Consider the following 16,943-nt stretch of genomic DNA (forward strand, 5'->3'; position numbering starts at 1 on the left):
AGGCTCCAACACTAAGCAGAGTCTTTCAGAAACACTAACCCTCACCCAGCGCTGCCTGCCAAGGGCCGAATGAGGAGCCCTCCAGTACAGGCTTCTTCCATCTTTCCGTCAAGACAGGGATAAAATAATGCTCACGGGGCATAAAGAAAGCCTGGGAGGAAGTTCACCAGGACTAGGTTTCGAAGAGATAGATGGTGCCTCCTAGGCCAGTGCCCAAGGCTGGGGGGAAAGGCCTCAGTCTCAGTCCAGTGACTCATTTCACCTGCTCCAAGAAGGACCCAGTGTCCCTAAGGTCACAGACCCTCCCTACAAAGGGCTAACCCCAAGAAAGGTGAGATGCTGGGCTGGGCCCTCTTGCCTTTTGCTGGGGCTGGGGATGCACCCCGAAAAAAGTGGGTCTTCAAGAACAGGAATGCGTGATACCGAAATGGCGTGAAACTACTGTGCAGTCCGTGGCCATGATCTGATTAATGAGAACTACTCCTGCTCCAGGTAGACGAGGACCAACTCTCACATACACTGGGAGTGACAACCTGATCCTGCTGAGGAGTAAGTGAGGTAAGGACACGAATAATGCCGCACTGTGCTGGCGCAGCTCAGGAAACAGTCAACTGCAAGGAGCACCGCAGCAGACCCTCCTAACAAATGACGAGTCCCCACACCCTACAAGTCTAAACTGTCGGCATGTTCCTTCTGACGAAGACAATGACATTTCACTTCCGCTAACAATTCCTAACTCAACCATTTGTTTTGTGCATTTGATTTACATGGAATCAAGGGGCCCCACCCAGATACTGTTATGGATATGCGCATATCCCATGAAGTCAGAAGGAGAGCAAAAATTCCATCATTCATTTATTAATGTCCCCATCAATATGTACTGAAGCTTTAATGGTATATAAGTTGTGAGCATATTTCATTTTAAAAGTCCATTACTCGCTGATTTTAACCAACTGTTTCTCCTTCATTTTTAATATTAAACGTACTGGGGTTGCCGTCAGTGGAGGGAGACCTCGGACCCCTTTGAGAACTGGGTAATATCTACGGCTCCTCTCTCCAGATTGTCACCAATGGACATAAGCACACTTGGTTAACAATGTCGGGGACTCAGCACTTCCTATTATCCCAGAACCAGTTGTGAGTTTTCAAGTATTGTGTTTCCACAGAAGTACACTTGTGTGACTGATTCCTGAAAAAGAACCCTGATTTCTCACAACACTAATAAAGATGCCACACAAGTAACCACATTTGCCTCCCTAAAACTGGTATTGTCAACTTAATTAATAATTTCTCCTTAAGAAAACAGTTTTCACACTTTTATTTTTTCCCCCGAGTTCACATCCAGAAAGACTGCAACGAATTCTGTCACATATAGCCCTGCAACTGCTCCCACTTGGTTATTTTCAAGGCTGTTCGATAATGTCTAAGAAACTTTATCCAAAATTCATCCAAAATGTCACCTGTATAAAAATCTGGTTATAACACTAGAGTCATAAGTGATATGAACCAAATAAAGGTAAGAAAAAACAAGAAAATTTTAAGCCCCGTAGTTGGGTAACAAGCAAATAGTGAGATGTGCTCACTTCTGACCAGGCACATGCAACGCACCGACTTCCAGAGTCCACTGTCCACCAAGCTGTGTAAAGCAGGGGTGTCCTGGCTTGTGCAACAAGTGAAACAAGACAGCTCTGAAGAGAGAAGCAGGTCTCTGAATAGAAGAAACTCTTCAGTGCCGTGATGTGGACCTAGTTACAGGTCCAAAGAAGCCCTCGAAATGTTTTTTTTTTTAAATCTGAAATCTACTTCATTCCACAACACCAAAGCAGATCGTGGATTTTTTAAAGAACAAGTTAGAACATGTTGAAACTGTTCACTTTTTTTAGCAGTACACTCATAAGTCAAAGGACAGACAGAGTTACTGCAGGACGAATCCTGCCGGTGCCTACCCATTGTGACATGATGAAACCAAGGTTTATAATGTGGAAGCAACAGTGAACCATGTAGTATATTTCAACTCAGCTAGAAAAAAAATTATGTTTTTTATTTTTAATATGATTTAGCAAGGAATATGAAAGAAGAGCAAATCCATATCATTTTTTTGACAATTAAGCATGAGATTTACAGAACTTCATCTCTTGAAAATTTAAGAGGGTTAGAAATAAAGCTAAGCATCACTTTTTAATTAACATTTTCTATACCTACTATAATCATGAATTTATTTTGGTATACAGATAGTAATATTTCCTATCTTGAATTCCTGAATTTATTAATTTTGTTGGACTGATAATTATAAATAGATAATTATTAAGGTTAACACTAAAATTTGTATCATCAAACACTCTTTATGCTCCAATGAACAAGGAAAAGATACTTCCTGTGTTAGTACATTTAAGCAACTGAGAAAATTCCTAAAGTCAAGTAGATCTGAAATCTCAGGTTTGGTCAAAAAATCCAATCAAGACCACCACTAGTAATAGTTTGATACTCCTTTTTATTATTTTTTATTCATTCATTTGGATGCCAGTGAGAGGGAAAACTCTTAACTTGAACTCCAGTGTCAATCCTACCAAATTTACAGTCCCTTACATGGAGACAGGCAAGAAGATCGTACCGTACGTGAAAGATCAGAACAGGGACTCTGACCACTGCAGGACGGCCAGCAGAATAAACCTGACCGGAGGACTAGAAGACTCCAGTGCCCCGCCATCAAGCCAACATCCTCAGGCAGAGGAAGAGGCAGGTGGCAGGCAGTGAAGCTGCACTCTTCTCTAGAACTTCTGCCTAAAGACAGAAGTCACTTTATTCCACTGATGATCCCATAATTTAAAAACAAAACTACTGCCAACGGAACCAGAGAGGTGCATTCTATGCTTCAAACTGACAGGAGAATGAAAACTGAACCTCAGAGGCCAAACAGTAAAAAGAATAACAAAAGGCCCCCGAGTCACGTCACTGTCCATTCTAAACTGTACCGCAGCTGCAAACACGGCACATAATTCCTAAACACAGGTGAACGAACCAGTTTGCCTTCATTTTTGTGGCATGTGATGTCTCAGGAAACCTACAAAAGACTGCACCAAGAGGTAGGGTTATAAACACAGAGGAAAAGACTCTGTATCACTGTAGTTTAAACAGAGGAAAAGAGGAGATTTTGGCCTAAGCAGTAGTTATTGCTTTTCTTTTTAACCAAAGCAAAACAATCCTTTACAACTATATGGAACTGGTAAGACACAGCTAATTCGTTAGGGACGAAACTGGCTTTTGGTCATTCAGACACTAAATAAGAACATACAAAATTGAAAGTATGAGATTAGCAAGGATTTTAGATGTCACAATCTTATTTTAGAAACTATGGTATTTTATATACCAAACACATAAAATATGATTATTTTATCATTACAATAAATCTTTTGCAAGTTATTCAAATACTCTTTATATATAAAAGCATGCTATAAGCTTTTAAAACATTTAAAATACCTACATACTTACCAGGTAATAATTTAAAAACTTGGCATCAAAAAATATTTTCAAATTTCAGGATCATGACCACAGACATTAGGGCTATATCTACAATTACTGCTTCAGAACCCTGAGAATTTTGTAGTCTACCTACCTCATAATTCCTCAGAATTTTCTTCTTAATGGCTGCACCGAGTTTTAACTCTTAAGCTATAGATTTAAAAACATTTAAGCAAAATTACTTCCTCCTAATTTTTGAAGAAATGGGTAGAACAGGAAGAAAATGCTTAAAAATACTTTAAAAGTATAGAACTTTGCTTTGCCTACCATGGGTGCTTGGGGCATGGTAGGAGCTTACTTGCTGAATTTTTAAGAAACAAGCCAATAAAGTACTCTCAGTAAAAGTTTCAGACAGAAAAGGCCGTATTACATTTTATTCCCAATTCAAAAAAATTTTTTAATTTTATGCACACACATGTATTCTATAGAATCTATAGTGGGATAAACACAGAAGAAATGAACCCCAGCCTTTCCTTAGGAAAACCTAAGCGTGCACAGGAATGATCAGGGCGCCTCTTCTCCCTTCCTGGTCTCGTTTCACACTCTGCAGTGGAGTGAGCCAAGCAGTGAGGAAGGCAACAGCTTCATCAGCAAGCAAGACCACTCCTAAAGGACAAAGTGAAATATAAAGAGCTATCCCCCACAAATGCACATTTTGGCAAGGCAAACAAACAAAACCCCCAAGTCTCTATCTTTGTAAAACAGAAATAGGCACATGATTTAACTCAACTATATCCATAAACAAATCAGAACTACACGTAGAATCCGTGTTTAGAATTTACGTTAATTAAAGCATGCTCAAGATCCATAACATTCAGCTTAAGACAACTTTAATATTTATATTTTAATCAGCAGAACAGTCAGTCATTCTCTGCAAAAGAACGGTGGAGAGGAGGAAGCCAAACATCACCGATCCTTGAACGTACACTCATCAGCCAGCCAGCACAAGAGCCAGACAACAGTCCTCCGCTTCACCCCTTCTGCCATCAGCACTGCAAAGGGACCCGACAAAAGCAAAACCCTGCTCTATTATTGCCACAACAATATAAAACCTGAAAGGAAATAGTCACAAAAAGTTAAAAAAAACAAAAAAAAACCTGACGGACAACAGCTACAAGGACAAAAAAAGTAATCCATATTTTAAGAAACTGTCTATCTGGAGTTCTCAAAGGAATATGTCTATTCAATTAATAAACCCCCAAAGCAGTTGATCACTACTTTGCAATTTAGGACTAAAGTAGCCAATTCTAGTGAGCAGTGAAAATTCACCCTAGCTAATTAGTAAAGTCAATGAGCACTGTGCTGTGTAACTGTCTTACCCAGAAATATTAGGAATCAAAACTGGATTTAGGCAAGGTGGAGCACCTAGTGATCTTGGACAAGCATGTAATCCCTCTGAACGAGTTCCCTCTTCTACAAAGGAGAACTGGTCCTACTTTGCAGTTATTGGGGGGACTGGTGATGGCATATATGGAACACCAAACCAGTATGCTAGGAAACAGTCAGTGTCACCATCAGTTCAAAGTAGTGATTCATTATATGACAGCATGATAATGCTGGTAAGTATCAACTCGTGAGATTCATCCAAATAAAAACACACCTAAGCCAGGCGTGGTGGCGTATGCCTGCCATCTCAGCAGCTCGGGAGGCTGAGGCAGGAGGATCACAAGTTCAAAGCCAGTCTCAGCAAAAGCGAGGTGCTAAGCAACTCAGTGAGACCCTGTCTCTAAATAAAATACAAAATGGGGCTGGAGATGTGGTTCAGTGGTCAAGTGTCCCTGAGTTGAATCCCCAGTACCCACCACCCAGCCAAAAAAAAAAAAAAAAGAACATAAAACGCGGTTAGTAAATGAATTCAACCAAGAACTCCTGCAATGAATGCAACTGGTTTAATCTAATTGATTAAAAGAAAACCAACTTTTCGCTTAGATAAAACACATTCTTTTCAAATGGCTCTTGCTTCTCTGAGTCATAGCTTCTCTAAACTACTAACATGAATAAAACCAAACCTCAGAACTTTTCTTAGCAGCACATGCCACACACACAGGTAACACGACACGCCAGGCGACCTGAAACTGCAGCCTGGAGCTCTCCACCCAGCCTCCGTGGGGGGGATGCTACTGATGCCCAACCTCCAAAGTGGGGTTCTGGGGTCTCCATCCAACTCCTCCTCTTTAGAGGTGACTTTAAATGTAAGACTACCCTCCCCTCTGTAAGGCTCATAGTAATATTAAGTCCACACACTCTAACAGATATCTGTAAAGTGAAACATGGAACTGCAAGGAAACACTTTTTTAATAAAAAGGGAGTTTTTATTAAAACAATGAAAACATATGTAGTTTAGGGGGAAAAAACCTGGTATTTACATTCAAGGAAAGAACTACAAAATGGTGGTTGTTGTTTTACTTTCAATTACAAGTAGATTTGTTTTTAAACCAACTATTTTGAGCTCCTTATACAGGTCTTATTATTATTTTACCTTTTAGAAAACCTAACCGTAATCAAGCCATTTTTTGTATTAGACAAGTCTAGGTTTTCAATTTACGATGGACAGGAAAACCAGAATGAACACCTAACGACAGATGCTGAGCAGCACAGTTCCTAATACACTCAATGATGGTGTGTCAAACAATTTTTCATCATGGCATGTATTAGGATTTTACATATTTATCCATTAAAATCGCTGAAAAATTTGCAAAATGCTTCAGGAAATTTTAGTTAATCAACATAATTTCCTTGTAAAAAAAAAAAAAGGTTATATGTTTTATACACACACACACACACACACACACACATATATATAAAATGAAAGACACAAAACAAAAATACTGACCAACCTTTTAGCCTAAATCTGGAGCAATTCAGTGACAGCAGAAATAGAAATTTAAAAAAGTAAATAACAACAAAAACCTAACTCCTACTATCGGAAAAATTAATTAAAATTGTACTGAGTTTTTAAAAACATCCCACACAACAACAAAGGAGAGACCAACCTGGCAGGCAGATACCAAGTGGGACATTCAATGCTCTGCGCCACTCAGCTGGAAAGCAGCGAGAGCTACAGCAGGGACCCACACCACAGCACACAGCCCTCCTAGGGCCAATACGACGCGTCTGCAGGCCATAAAGCAAGCACAGATACAAAGGTACCTCCAAGTGCCCCAGTTGCTCCACCTGCAAGCAAGAACTATGGGTAACGTCCTGTCAGTGAATGGGTGCAGGACCCGCCCACCAGGCACCAGGAGCTATAGGACCCATCTGCCATCATCCTCTGACACCACAGCCATGCTACTGCCACTCAGCTTTGGCCAAGGATCCTGAAGCAGAGCTCCCAGCTGCCAGAGAAGGTCAGCAGACACTCCATGGAAGCCCACTGTTCTCTGCTTTTACTACATGTGTTCGCTAACATTAACCTGAAGCAGAAACAGTGCTGTCCCTTTCTCCTGCCCTCTCTGTACAAGTGAGCAAATGAAAAGGCAAAGAACACCTGACTGCAAGTTCTGACTCTGACACTCCTCAGCAGAGCAATCCTGGACAAGACCTCCAACCTTGAAAAGGGCCCGTTCTTCATCTGAGCTGGGACAAACCATCTCACACACACAGGGTTAAGAAGAACGCTCATGGGGTATTAGGCACTCTGTGGGGTGCACACCTCTGCCAGAAGGTTCCACGTGACCATCGGAGCCTCCCTCTACACCTGTTTTCCACAGTTTTCAGCATTTCCGTCCCTGTGACATCCCACATCCCTCCCAGGAACAACTCATGTATTGCTCTTTCCTTCTTCCCTTCCCTCCCTTCCCTCAAGAACCTCCCCATGATGCTCCTTTATCATTCCCCTCCCCAAGACCCCTACTGACACACATCAACCACAACCCCAAGTGTGAACTGCACTTGGTTACAATGACACCGATTAACAGCTCCACACTGCAGGGTCCAGTGCCTGATGCCACCATCTCTCCAACCTCCCGTACCAACCCAGTCACTTACGTGGTGCTTGGCAGAAGAGAGGCCAATACAGTCATTTGCATAATTGAATTTATAATTCAAAATACTCACGTGAGTTTCTACATGAGCAGACACACTACTAGAACACCAAGCTAGACCTGTTCCTGGAGCCCTCAGCCCCTAGAATTCCCAACAAAAAGGCTCCCCTGACTCTCCATCAACAGTAGCACCACTTACTCGCTCCCCACCCCTAGCGCTAACATTACAAAGTGTGTCTTGTTCATCTGTGGCCTGTAGTCCCCTCACTCTAGAAGGTCATTCCATGAGAGCAGAAGTCTCTCATTTTGGTCTTTGGCTATGACTCAAACACCCAGAATTGCACCTGACACAAGCTTGACCAAAACTTTAAAGAGCTAGAGGGACCTTCAGACACCTACAACTTCTGACCTGACCTGCTCACAGAGCCCAGGCTCCTCTGCACATCCCCACCCCACCCCGCTTTCTAACAGAGGCCTCCCTGGCCAACCCCACAAGTGCCTTTTCTCTCCTCTGAAAGTCATCGGTTCTTACTGCCTATGCACTAGACTAGCAATTTCTTTTTAGGCTACCTGGGACTAAGTTCTCTTTGCATATGGAGTTTTTACTTCCCTAGATTCACGTCAGGTCTCTAAGGGCTTCGATTATTCAGCACCTTTGAGCAAGGATTTCAAATACATGCAATTTCAAAACACCTGAGTAACTTCATGGAAAAAAGTTTTTCATTTGAGCTATTCTGATTTTGCAGACAAATGAAATATTTCCTTTTTAAGCTGACCTTAAATTAAGTGCTCTATGGTAATTAAATCACTATTGATACACTCAGGACTATTTAAGGTTTTTATAAAGGGTTATGTGATCCTTTTAAGTGATCTTCAGGAACTACACCTGAAAGCCCAACAGCAAAGAAGACAAAGTTTCTTAGAAAACCAGCAAAGAACTCTCTTCTTCACTGTTTGTCCTATCAGGTACAACACTTCTTGTCGCTATCAATAACTCTTCTTTCCTTCTAATTTGCTAGGAACAGTGAGGTCAGCAGATTAGAACTGGCCTCCAGTAGGCGTGGATCTCAGAGCCAGACTCCAGAGCTTCAGCATGGGAGAATGATGGAGCAGAGACCTCGTGTTGATGTGGCCCACGCACACTGGTTGAAGGAGTCGCACACGCAGTAGTTTCTTGGTAAAAAGCATGCCAGCCCACCTGAGGCACGGCGTTCACAGTTACCAAGAGCCCACATGCTTCTCAACATTCATTTCCTTCCACTACCTTACATGCTCCTGAGGTCACCCTTGTGAGGCTCGATGGTGCCAACAGCATCACTTCAGAAAGCTGGCCTGACTTCTTCCACCAAGCCCTGTGTGAAAAGCCACTGCTGCTTCCTTCAGATAGGATGACTTTAGGTAAGGGTGTCAGACGGCCAAGCCAGAGAAGGGCAACACCAACGGCTGCGCTTCAGAAGCGCAGCACCAACACCACGGTTTGTTGCTAACAGGCAAATTCAGGCTCTCATTTCTTAGTCACAAATGGGAGAGGGAGACCAAGAAGATTACATCAAGTTATAATGGTGGCCTTTACTATACTACTTTACAGATTATAATCTTCCTATGGTTCACATTTTAAACCTGAAACCCCCCAACACTAACCCCTCCCTGACAAGTTTAAACTGTGCAGTCCAAGGAACTTCTCACATCTAACCTTATAGGTCTACTCAGACACAAAGTTTAACAGAAATACAAAGCTGAGAATCCAAAATAAATCAAGTCAGAAATGCCCAGTGTATGTATATCCTTAGCCCATGGCAGAACTGCATGCTCCTTGGTCAGAGACAATATGAACTGTGTTCTCAAGGCACTGTGTTCTTTCCTTCTCTACACGATGTTTGTATGAGTCTTTGTTTGACATTCAAGGAATATTTATCAAGGGCCTACTACCTGCCAACCAACCATGCAGGCACTGATCAGTGACTTACTGATGTGCTCTTGTCCCTCCGACCTGCCCCGACTGCAGGACCAAGGAAAGACTTACAACTGACTTTTTGATCACTAGTGTGCTATGCAACTAGGCAGAGTGTCCGGCACATGACAAGGGGCTTAATAAACATTTTGTTGAATGAGTACAAGAGAGAGAGGAGAGGGAAGGGGCCGGTTTGTGTACGTAAAGAAATCAGGGGTTTTCAACTGCCTAAGCAGGCCTTACCTTCCACCAGAAATCTGATGACTTCTGAAAGGCCCCACATGCCATGCACAGCTGTAGGCACAGCAGCTGTCATGCAAAGCAGCCTAGGTCCAGAACCACCAAGAATTCAGCCCTTTGTTTCTCTCTGCCTTTCTCATAACCAAAATGAGGTTAGGCCCAATGTCAATCTTCCTGTCAACTGTATGTTTTCAACATCTGGTTTTCAAAAATACTAAGGTAACATTACCTATGAAAAAAATTTGCACTGATTCACTCTCTGACATCACTGCTTGAAAAGATATTATTTAAATGTCTGAGGTCACACATAGGCCTAAATAGAACTGAGTTAATATAAAAAGCTCTCCGTTTCAGGTCTTTGCAAGTTGTAAATTAGCTTTCACAGAGTATTTAATTTAGAAATAAAAAAGGGTTTGACTCATTATTTAAACTCTCCAAACTTTTAGGTCACAGACAGCAACCAGACCTCTTTACTAGTAAGCTGTCCAAAACAGATGGTTCGTTCCAAGAATGAGCTTCATGCTAGTATTTTAATTAAAACCTAGGATGTGTTATATGCTACTCACAGTATGTTATGTAAACAATAATGGGATAAGAAGAAATATTAACTATTTAGCTCAAGATGAAAATCAGCAATCTAGGCATGAAACATGTAAGTTCATGTATCAACTAATAAAACAGTTTACTTTCAGGTTTTTCTCTATAGCCAACTAAGTGAAAACAACAATAAGAGATAAATATGAAAGCAAGAGAGTTCTGAAAATGCACACCAAACTATGCCAAATAGAGAAAAGCCTTAATGTGAGATTGCTATTAAGCTACAAATGTTTAAATACATAATTATGTTTAGTGGCAGAGTAATAAGTCCCCAATCTCCAAGTCTATAAAAATCATAACTCTGGTGGAAAGGCTAGTAACATAAATTATAAATAAAATGCATACCAAATAAAGGAGAAAGTCAAATTTTGTGAAGTTTGCCAACAATCAAGCACTAAGCTTAGTATCAACAAAATCCCAATACACAGTTAAAATAAGAAAAGATCTGGAATTTTCTAAATTCTGATCATCTGATTCAGAATCAAAGTATTTAATGACCTTCAGTAAACAGAGAATTTGTAGTCAGCACAAGGCCCACCAACTAGCTGTCCCTTGGGGGAATTAGTTCTATTTCCATTATGCCACGGATTACAAAGAACCCGTAATTGAAAAATCGGAATAGTCTTCTTGCCTACATTTTTTAATATTAATTTTAAAATCTTCCAAAAGCAATTTTACTTTATGATTTTATTTACAGCGAGACTTCTACAACATACTTTGCAATGTTCTGGACAAAGAACAGACTCATTTGTTGGGATGATTACAAAAAGTTACTTAAGAACTAAGACAAGCTAATAATAATAATGCATTTGTATTAATTTAAAAAAAAATACCACAACGTGCCTTGGCACATATTCAAACTGGGCTCTATAAAAGATTCCCAAATTCACATTAAAATTCTTCATAAAAAAATTCCAACAACGTATCAGCATGCCAACTGGAAATATGATATAACCAACCACACTATTTTCCTCCCCAGAATCTAACCCTCCCTTTGTAAGTGCGACTACACTTTACCTTTTGTTCAAAAACACCATAAATCATAAAACTACGAGAAGTGACTCAAAACGCAAAGCGGCGGCCGCCCCCACTCCCGACCGCCCGCCCGCAGCATCCTCCGGGACCTGCCCCCGGCCCGGCCCGCCTCTCCCCGCCCGCCGGTCCGTCCCTCCTCCCGGTCTCCGGCTGCCCGCGGCCCGCGTCCGCCGAGCGGGCTGTCAGCCGCGGCCGGAAGGCGGAGGCCGCCCGTCGAGCGCGCCGCGGCCCCGCTGACGTCCCGGGGCTGAGCCCCAGCCGGCCGCCGCACTTTGGCCGCGCGGGCGCTCAGGCACAAGTTCGCAAAAAGCCCGAGCGCGGCGGCCGCCGTGATTCAGCAGCGGGGCCGGGCGGCGATCGCGGGCCGGGCGGGCCGAGTCCGGAAAAGGTCACGAAGACGCCACGGGGGCCGCGCCCGGCCCGCGCCCCAACCCGCGACCCGGCCGGCGGCGGCAAGGCGGCGGCGGCAAGAGGACCCGGCGCGGGCAGCCGGCCGGCCGGCCGGCGGGTCCTACCTTTCCGGCTCTTGGGGGAGCTCCGCTTGCTCCGGGCGCTGGCTCGCTCTTCCTCAATCGCAGCTGCTATCTCGGGGTTGTCTTCCCCATTGTACCAGACCAGGAGCTCCTCGCCCGGCGCGATTGGCTGTGGGGAGAGAAGAGACAAGCCCCGGGCCAATCAGAGCAGAGGTTGTTGGCAGGGGCGGGGCAACGCCGCGGCGGGCGGGAGCGGCACGCCGATGGCAAACAGCTGTCGGGCGGGCGCCGGCCGGCCGCGCGCGCTGAGGTGGGGGTAGCTCCAGGGAGGAGGGGGCGCTTCCGGGAGGAGGGGCTCACGGGCGCGCGCGCGCAGTAGGTTCCTAGGTTTAGAGGAGGAGCTTACGGCCGCGCGCGAGGAAGGGGTACTGCCGGGAGGAGGAGCCTATTCACTGCCGCGCGCGGAGGTTCCTAAGCTGGGAGGCGCTCGTGGCCGCGCGCGCGAGGCTCCTACCGGGAGGAGGGACTCACGGCCGCGCGCAGGAGGGGAGTCCTGCCGGGAAGAGTTCGCGGCCGCGCGCAGGAGGGGTTCCGGCTGACAGGAGGGGCTCCGCGGGTCAGGGCCCTGAGCCACAGGCTGGAGGGCGGACGAGGGCGGATCGCCGGAGCTCTGACTCAGCCCCCAGCTGCGTCCACGCCTTACCGCTCCCGTCCCGAAGCGCCCGCGCAGAGGAGAAGACAGCACGAACCCCTTCCCACCAAACCCGAGCGGTGAGAAGCTTACAGCGCAGTTAACGAGCCGGGCTTGGAAAGAGGGGCGAGCGCCCGTTCGGGACTCGCAGCCAGTGCAGCGTGAGGTCGCGCTGCACGCGTGCCCCGCCTCGCGGCCCAGCCGCAGAGCGGCCAGGAGCGGCCGCGCAGGACCGTGCGCCCGTCCGCCGGGTCCGTGCAAGGACACCCCGGTCTCACGTCACGACTGAGTACAGCAGTAAAGCCACAGGCCACCCAGGTACTTTAGGTTCCTAAAACACAGGCTTCCTAGCCGTCAGTGTGACAGGGAGGGGCAAAGACACGACAGCAGGGCACACCTACCAGAGCGGGTGGGCAGGCTGAAGGGAAAGACTGGATGGAGGGAAAAGAGCTTCCTGGTTTCTCTCTCACGGACTGACCTGATCAAAAAGTTGCAAGGGTGATAATGCAAGCGAAATTCCATCTAAACCCACTGAATAAAATAAGAATCCATGAGTCCACACTGACATAGATGAATGAACAAGTAGATACATACAAGGGGAAATTCTTCCTTAAAGTTCGTCATAAGGGATCATAGTGAAAAGAGAGAATCGGAAGATGACTTGGCAGTCATCACTGTGACAACTGATTCAGGCAAGACTCACCAATGGATGCTAAAACTAGCAGCAGGTGAAAGTTTGAGGAGTAACACTATTTGCATAGTCTCAAAACATCTCCCAACAAAATATTTATTAATTACAAGGGGAAAATAGTGTCTTTGTAATGTAACAAATGAAACTCACATGCCTCCTGAAGGACGCACATAAGAACATGACATCACTTTGAGGAGATTTCTGCCCAAAAGGCATAAATGGAATTTAATCATGATGAAACCTAAGACATTCTATAAAATAGCCATTTCTCCTTGAAACTGAAAGGTTAGCAAAGACTAAGGTACTGCCCAAGCTAAGGAAACTGATACGACACCTGAATACAAGAGTATTATTCTCTTGTAATGAAAACAATTGCAGCAGTTGACAACATCTGCATCAGGTGTAGATCAGCTATGAGACGTTGTCTCAGTGTAGCTTCCTGATTTTGATCATTGCATTATGGTTGTGTAAGAGAATAATCCGGGTATTTTGTTCAGTCTTTTTTTTTTTTTTTTTTTAAGGGTAGGGAAATTCCATCTAAGATGTCAGTTTAGGAACAAAACAGTTCCATACTCCAACACACCTTCTAGTACAGATAAAGTTATCAAAAGCAAATGTTACTATTAAAAAGAGTACAGCAGGATAGAGTGGTGTTCATCCCAGGAATGCAAGGTTGGTTCAACATCTGGAAATCGTAATTCATCACATCAACAGACTTACAGTTAAAAATCATGTGATCATTTCACATGCTTATCTCAATAGATGCAGAATAAGCATTGGACAAAATACAAAACACTAGAAAACCTAAGGATAGTAGGAACATACCTCAACGTTCTACAAGCTGTATATTTCTTAAACCCAAGGCCAACATCATTCTAAATACAGAAAAATTGAGACCATTCCCTCTAAAAACTGGAACAAGACAAGGATGTTCTCTTTCAACACTTCCATTCAATGAAGTCCTTGAAACTCTAGAAGAAAGATATTAAAAGGACAGGAATAGGAAAAGAAGAAATCAAACAATCCCTATTGTGGAGGACACAATTCTAAATTTAGAAAACCCAAAAACTACCAGAAAACATCTAGAACTTATAAATGAATTCAGCAAAGCAGCAGGATATAAAATTAAAACTCATAAATCGTGTTCCTATGAATCAACTGAAAAAGAAATTAGGAGAACTATCCCATTCATAATAGTCTCAAAAACTAAAATATCTGTAATCAATCTAACAAAAGAGGTGAAAGACCTCTATAATGCAAAGTACAGAACACTAAAAGAAATTTAAGAAGACCCTAGAAGATGGGAAGATCTCCCATGTTCTTGGATATGTAGAATTAATTTTGTTGAAATGGCCACACTACCGAAAGTACTATTCAGATTTAATGTGATTCCTATTAAAATTCCAATGATGTTCTTCATAGAACTAGAAAAAGCAGTCATGAAATTCATTTGGAAAAATAAGAATAGCCAAAGCAACGCTTAGTAAGAAAAGTGAAACAGGAGGCATCACAATACCAGACCTTAAATTCCACTATGGAGCCATAGTAACAAAAACATCATGCTATTGGCATCAAAACAGACACATAGATCAATGGTACAAACCCACACAAATACAGTTTTCTCATACTAGACAAAGGTGCCATAAACATGCACTGGAGAAAAGACAGCCTCTTCAACAAATGGTGCTGGGAAAACTGGAAATTCATATGTAGCAAAGTGAAACTAAAAGAAAAGGAGGCCCAAATCTCCACCATATCAGCTTAGGAACCAAAGTCCTCAAATAAGACTCCTGAAGTGCAAAAAGCAAAATCAAAAATAAATTAATGGGATAGCATCAAATTAAAAAGTCTCCTCAAAGCAAAGGAAACAAGAACCTACAGAATGGGAGAAAATCTTTGCCACCTGCACCTCAGATAGAGCATTAATCTCCAGGATATATGAAGAACTAAAAAACTTAACAGCAAAAAACAAATAATCCAACCAATAAATGAGTAAAGGAACCAAACAGACACTTCACAGAAGAAGAAATACAAATGATCAAAACAAATATATGAAAAAATGTTCAACATCTCTAGCAATTACAGAAATGCAAATTAAAACTACACTGTTATTCCATCTCGCTCCAGTCAGAATGGCAATCACCAAGAATACAAGCAACAATAAATGTTGGCGAGGATGTGGGGAAAAAGGTGTACTCATACATTGCTGGTAGGACTGCTGGTGGGATGCAACCACTCTGGAAAGCAGTGTGAGGTTCCTCAGAAAACTTGAAATGGCACCACCATTTGACCCTGTGATCCCACTCCTTGGCATATACCCAAAAGGACTTAAAATCAGCATACTACAGTGACGCAGCCATATCAATGTTTATAGCAGCTCAATTCACAATACCTAAGCTATGGAACCAACCTAGGTGCCCTTCAGCAGATGAATGAATAAAGAAAATGTGCTATATATACACCATGGAATATTACTGGGCCATAAAGATAAATGAAATTATGGTATTTGCCAGTAAATGGATGGAACTAGAGACTATCATGCTAAGTGAAATAAGCCAGTCCCAAAAAACCAAAGGCCAAATGTTCTCTCTGATATGCAGATGCGAACTCACAATAAGCAAGGTGGGGATAGAAGATTACTGGATTAAACAAAGCGGGGTGAAGGGAAGGGAGAGAGGATGGAAACGGGAAAGACAGTAGAATGAATCAAATGTAACATTCTATATTCATATATGAATACACAACCAGCATAACTTCATACCATGTACATACAACCACAAGAATGGGAAGTCATACTCCATGTATGTATGTCAAAATACATTCTACTGTCATGTATAAATAAAAAGGGAAAAAAAGCAAATGTTACTTTGTTTCATTCTCCACAGAACTCTGTTTATATAGTTCAAATTACAAAATAGGCTAAATTCTTCAAAATGTTAGAACCAGCCACTGTTTCCTTTGCTCCCCTCAAGAATGGCTAAAACTCTGCCACTTTCTTATCTTTGAATCAATATATTATTTCTTTTCTTGAATCAGTTAAACCTAAACCGAAAAACCTAATTAATAAACAGGATGTTATTGAAATAAAACGGCCATCACAAATGCCTTTTGGCACCCTGGTGAGTTAATCTGTTTACTTTTCAAAAATAAACTATATAAATTCCAAACACAATTCATTTATCTTTTCGTTACAAGTCAAATTTATGAACATGGTGGTATCAAATAATATTTGAAATGTCTAGGATTCCAGGAAATAGGTTAATTCTTAAATAACATCAAAGTTAAAAGAGCACAGGAAGGAGTGAGGACCACCGTGTTCTTAACATATTCCTCACCCACACAGAGTAACCAGGACTCTGTCGGAAAGTGGACACTTTCAGGGATCACCAGGAATAAGAGCCCCAGCCTCCATGGTTCCTCCACCAGCCTGGGAGGGCTGCTTCACAGAGGAGTGGGCCAGCGTCCCCAGTTACTCTTGTTGTTGCTGGAATTTTAATAGAACACAGTATGAAAACACACCAAAACCCTTTTGTACCTCAAACCTAATACAAAATTTTTAAAAGGCTCTTGAGCTGATGAAGTGCTTAGATCAAGAGAAACAATAACCTGATTACTGAATTGCTTTCAAAACTGTTAGAACAACTGAGATCCTGAGATGTTATCCTATGGAGCAATATTCTTCCCAACTTTGTATTAAAACAGCTACACAGATGAAAAGCAAAGTTCTATCATTACAAGTACAAATCTACATTTTAAAAAATGA

The 16,943-nt window shown here is 42.7% G+C and overlaps 1 protein-coding gene across 6 annotated transcripts in view; it reads right to left on the reverse strand.

Moving 5' to 3' along the window:
• Nucleotides 1-16,943, reverse strand: part of Prdm2 (PR/SET domain 2) — a 117,604-nt gene that overhangs the window by 47,699 nt on the left and 52,962 nt on the right. For all 6 annotated transcript variants that reach the window (XM_047542842.1, XM_047542884.1, XM_047542849.1 and 3 more), the window contains one exon: nt 11,841-11,967. In XM_047542842.1, coding sequence (XP_047398798.1) covers nt 11,841-11,967 — 127 coding nt within the window. The remainder of the gene's footprint in view (nt 1-11,840; nt 11,968-16,943) is intronic.

The sequence above is a fragment of the Sciurus carolinensis genome, chromosome 1 (genome assembly GCF_902686445.1).
Source record: "Sciurus carolinensis chromosome 1, mSciCar1.2, whole genome shotgun sequence".
Lineage (NCBI taxonomy): Eukaryota > Metazoa > Chordata > Mammalia > Rodentia > Sciuridae > Sciurus > Sciurus carolinensis.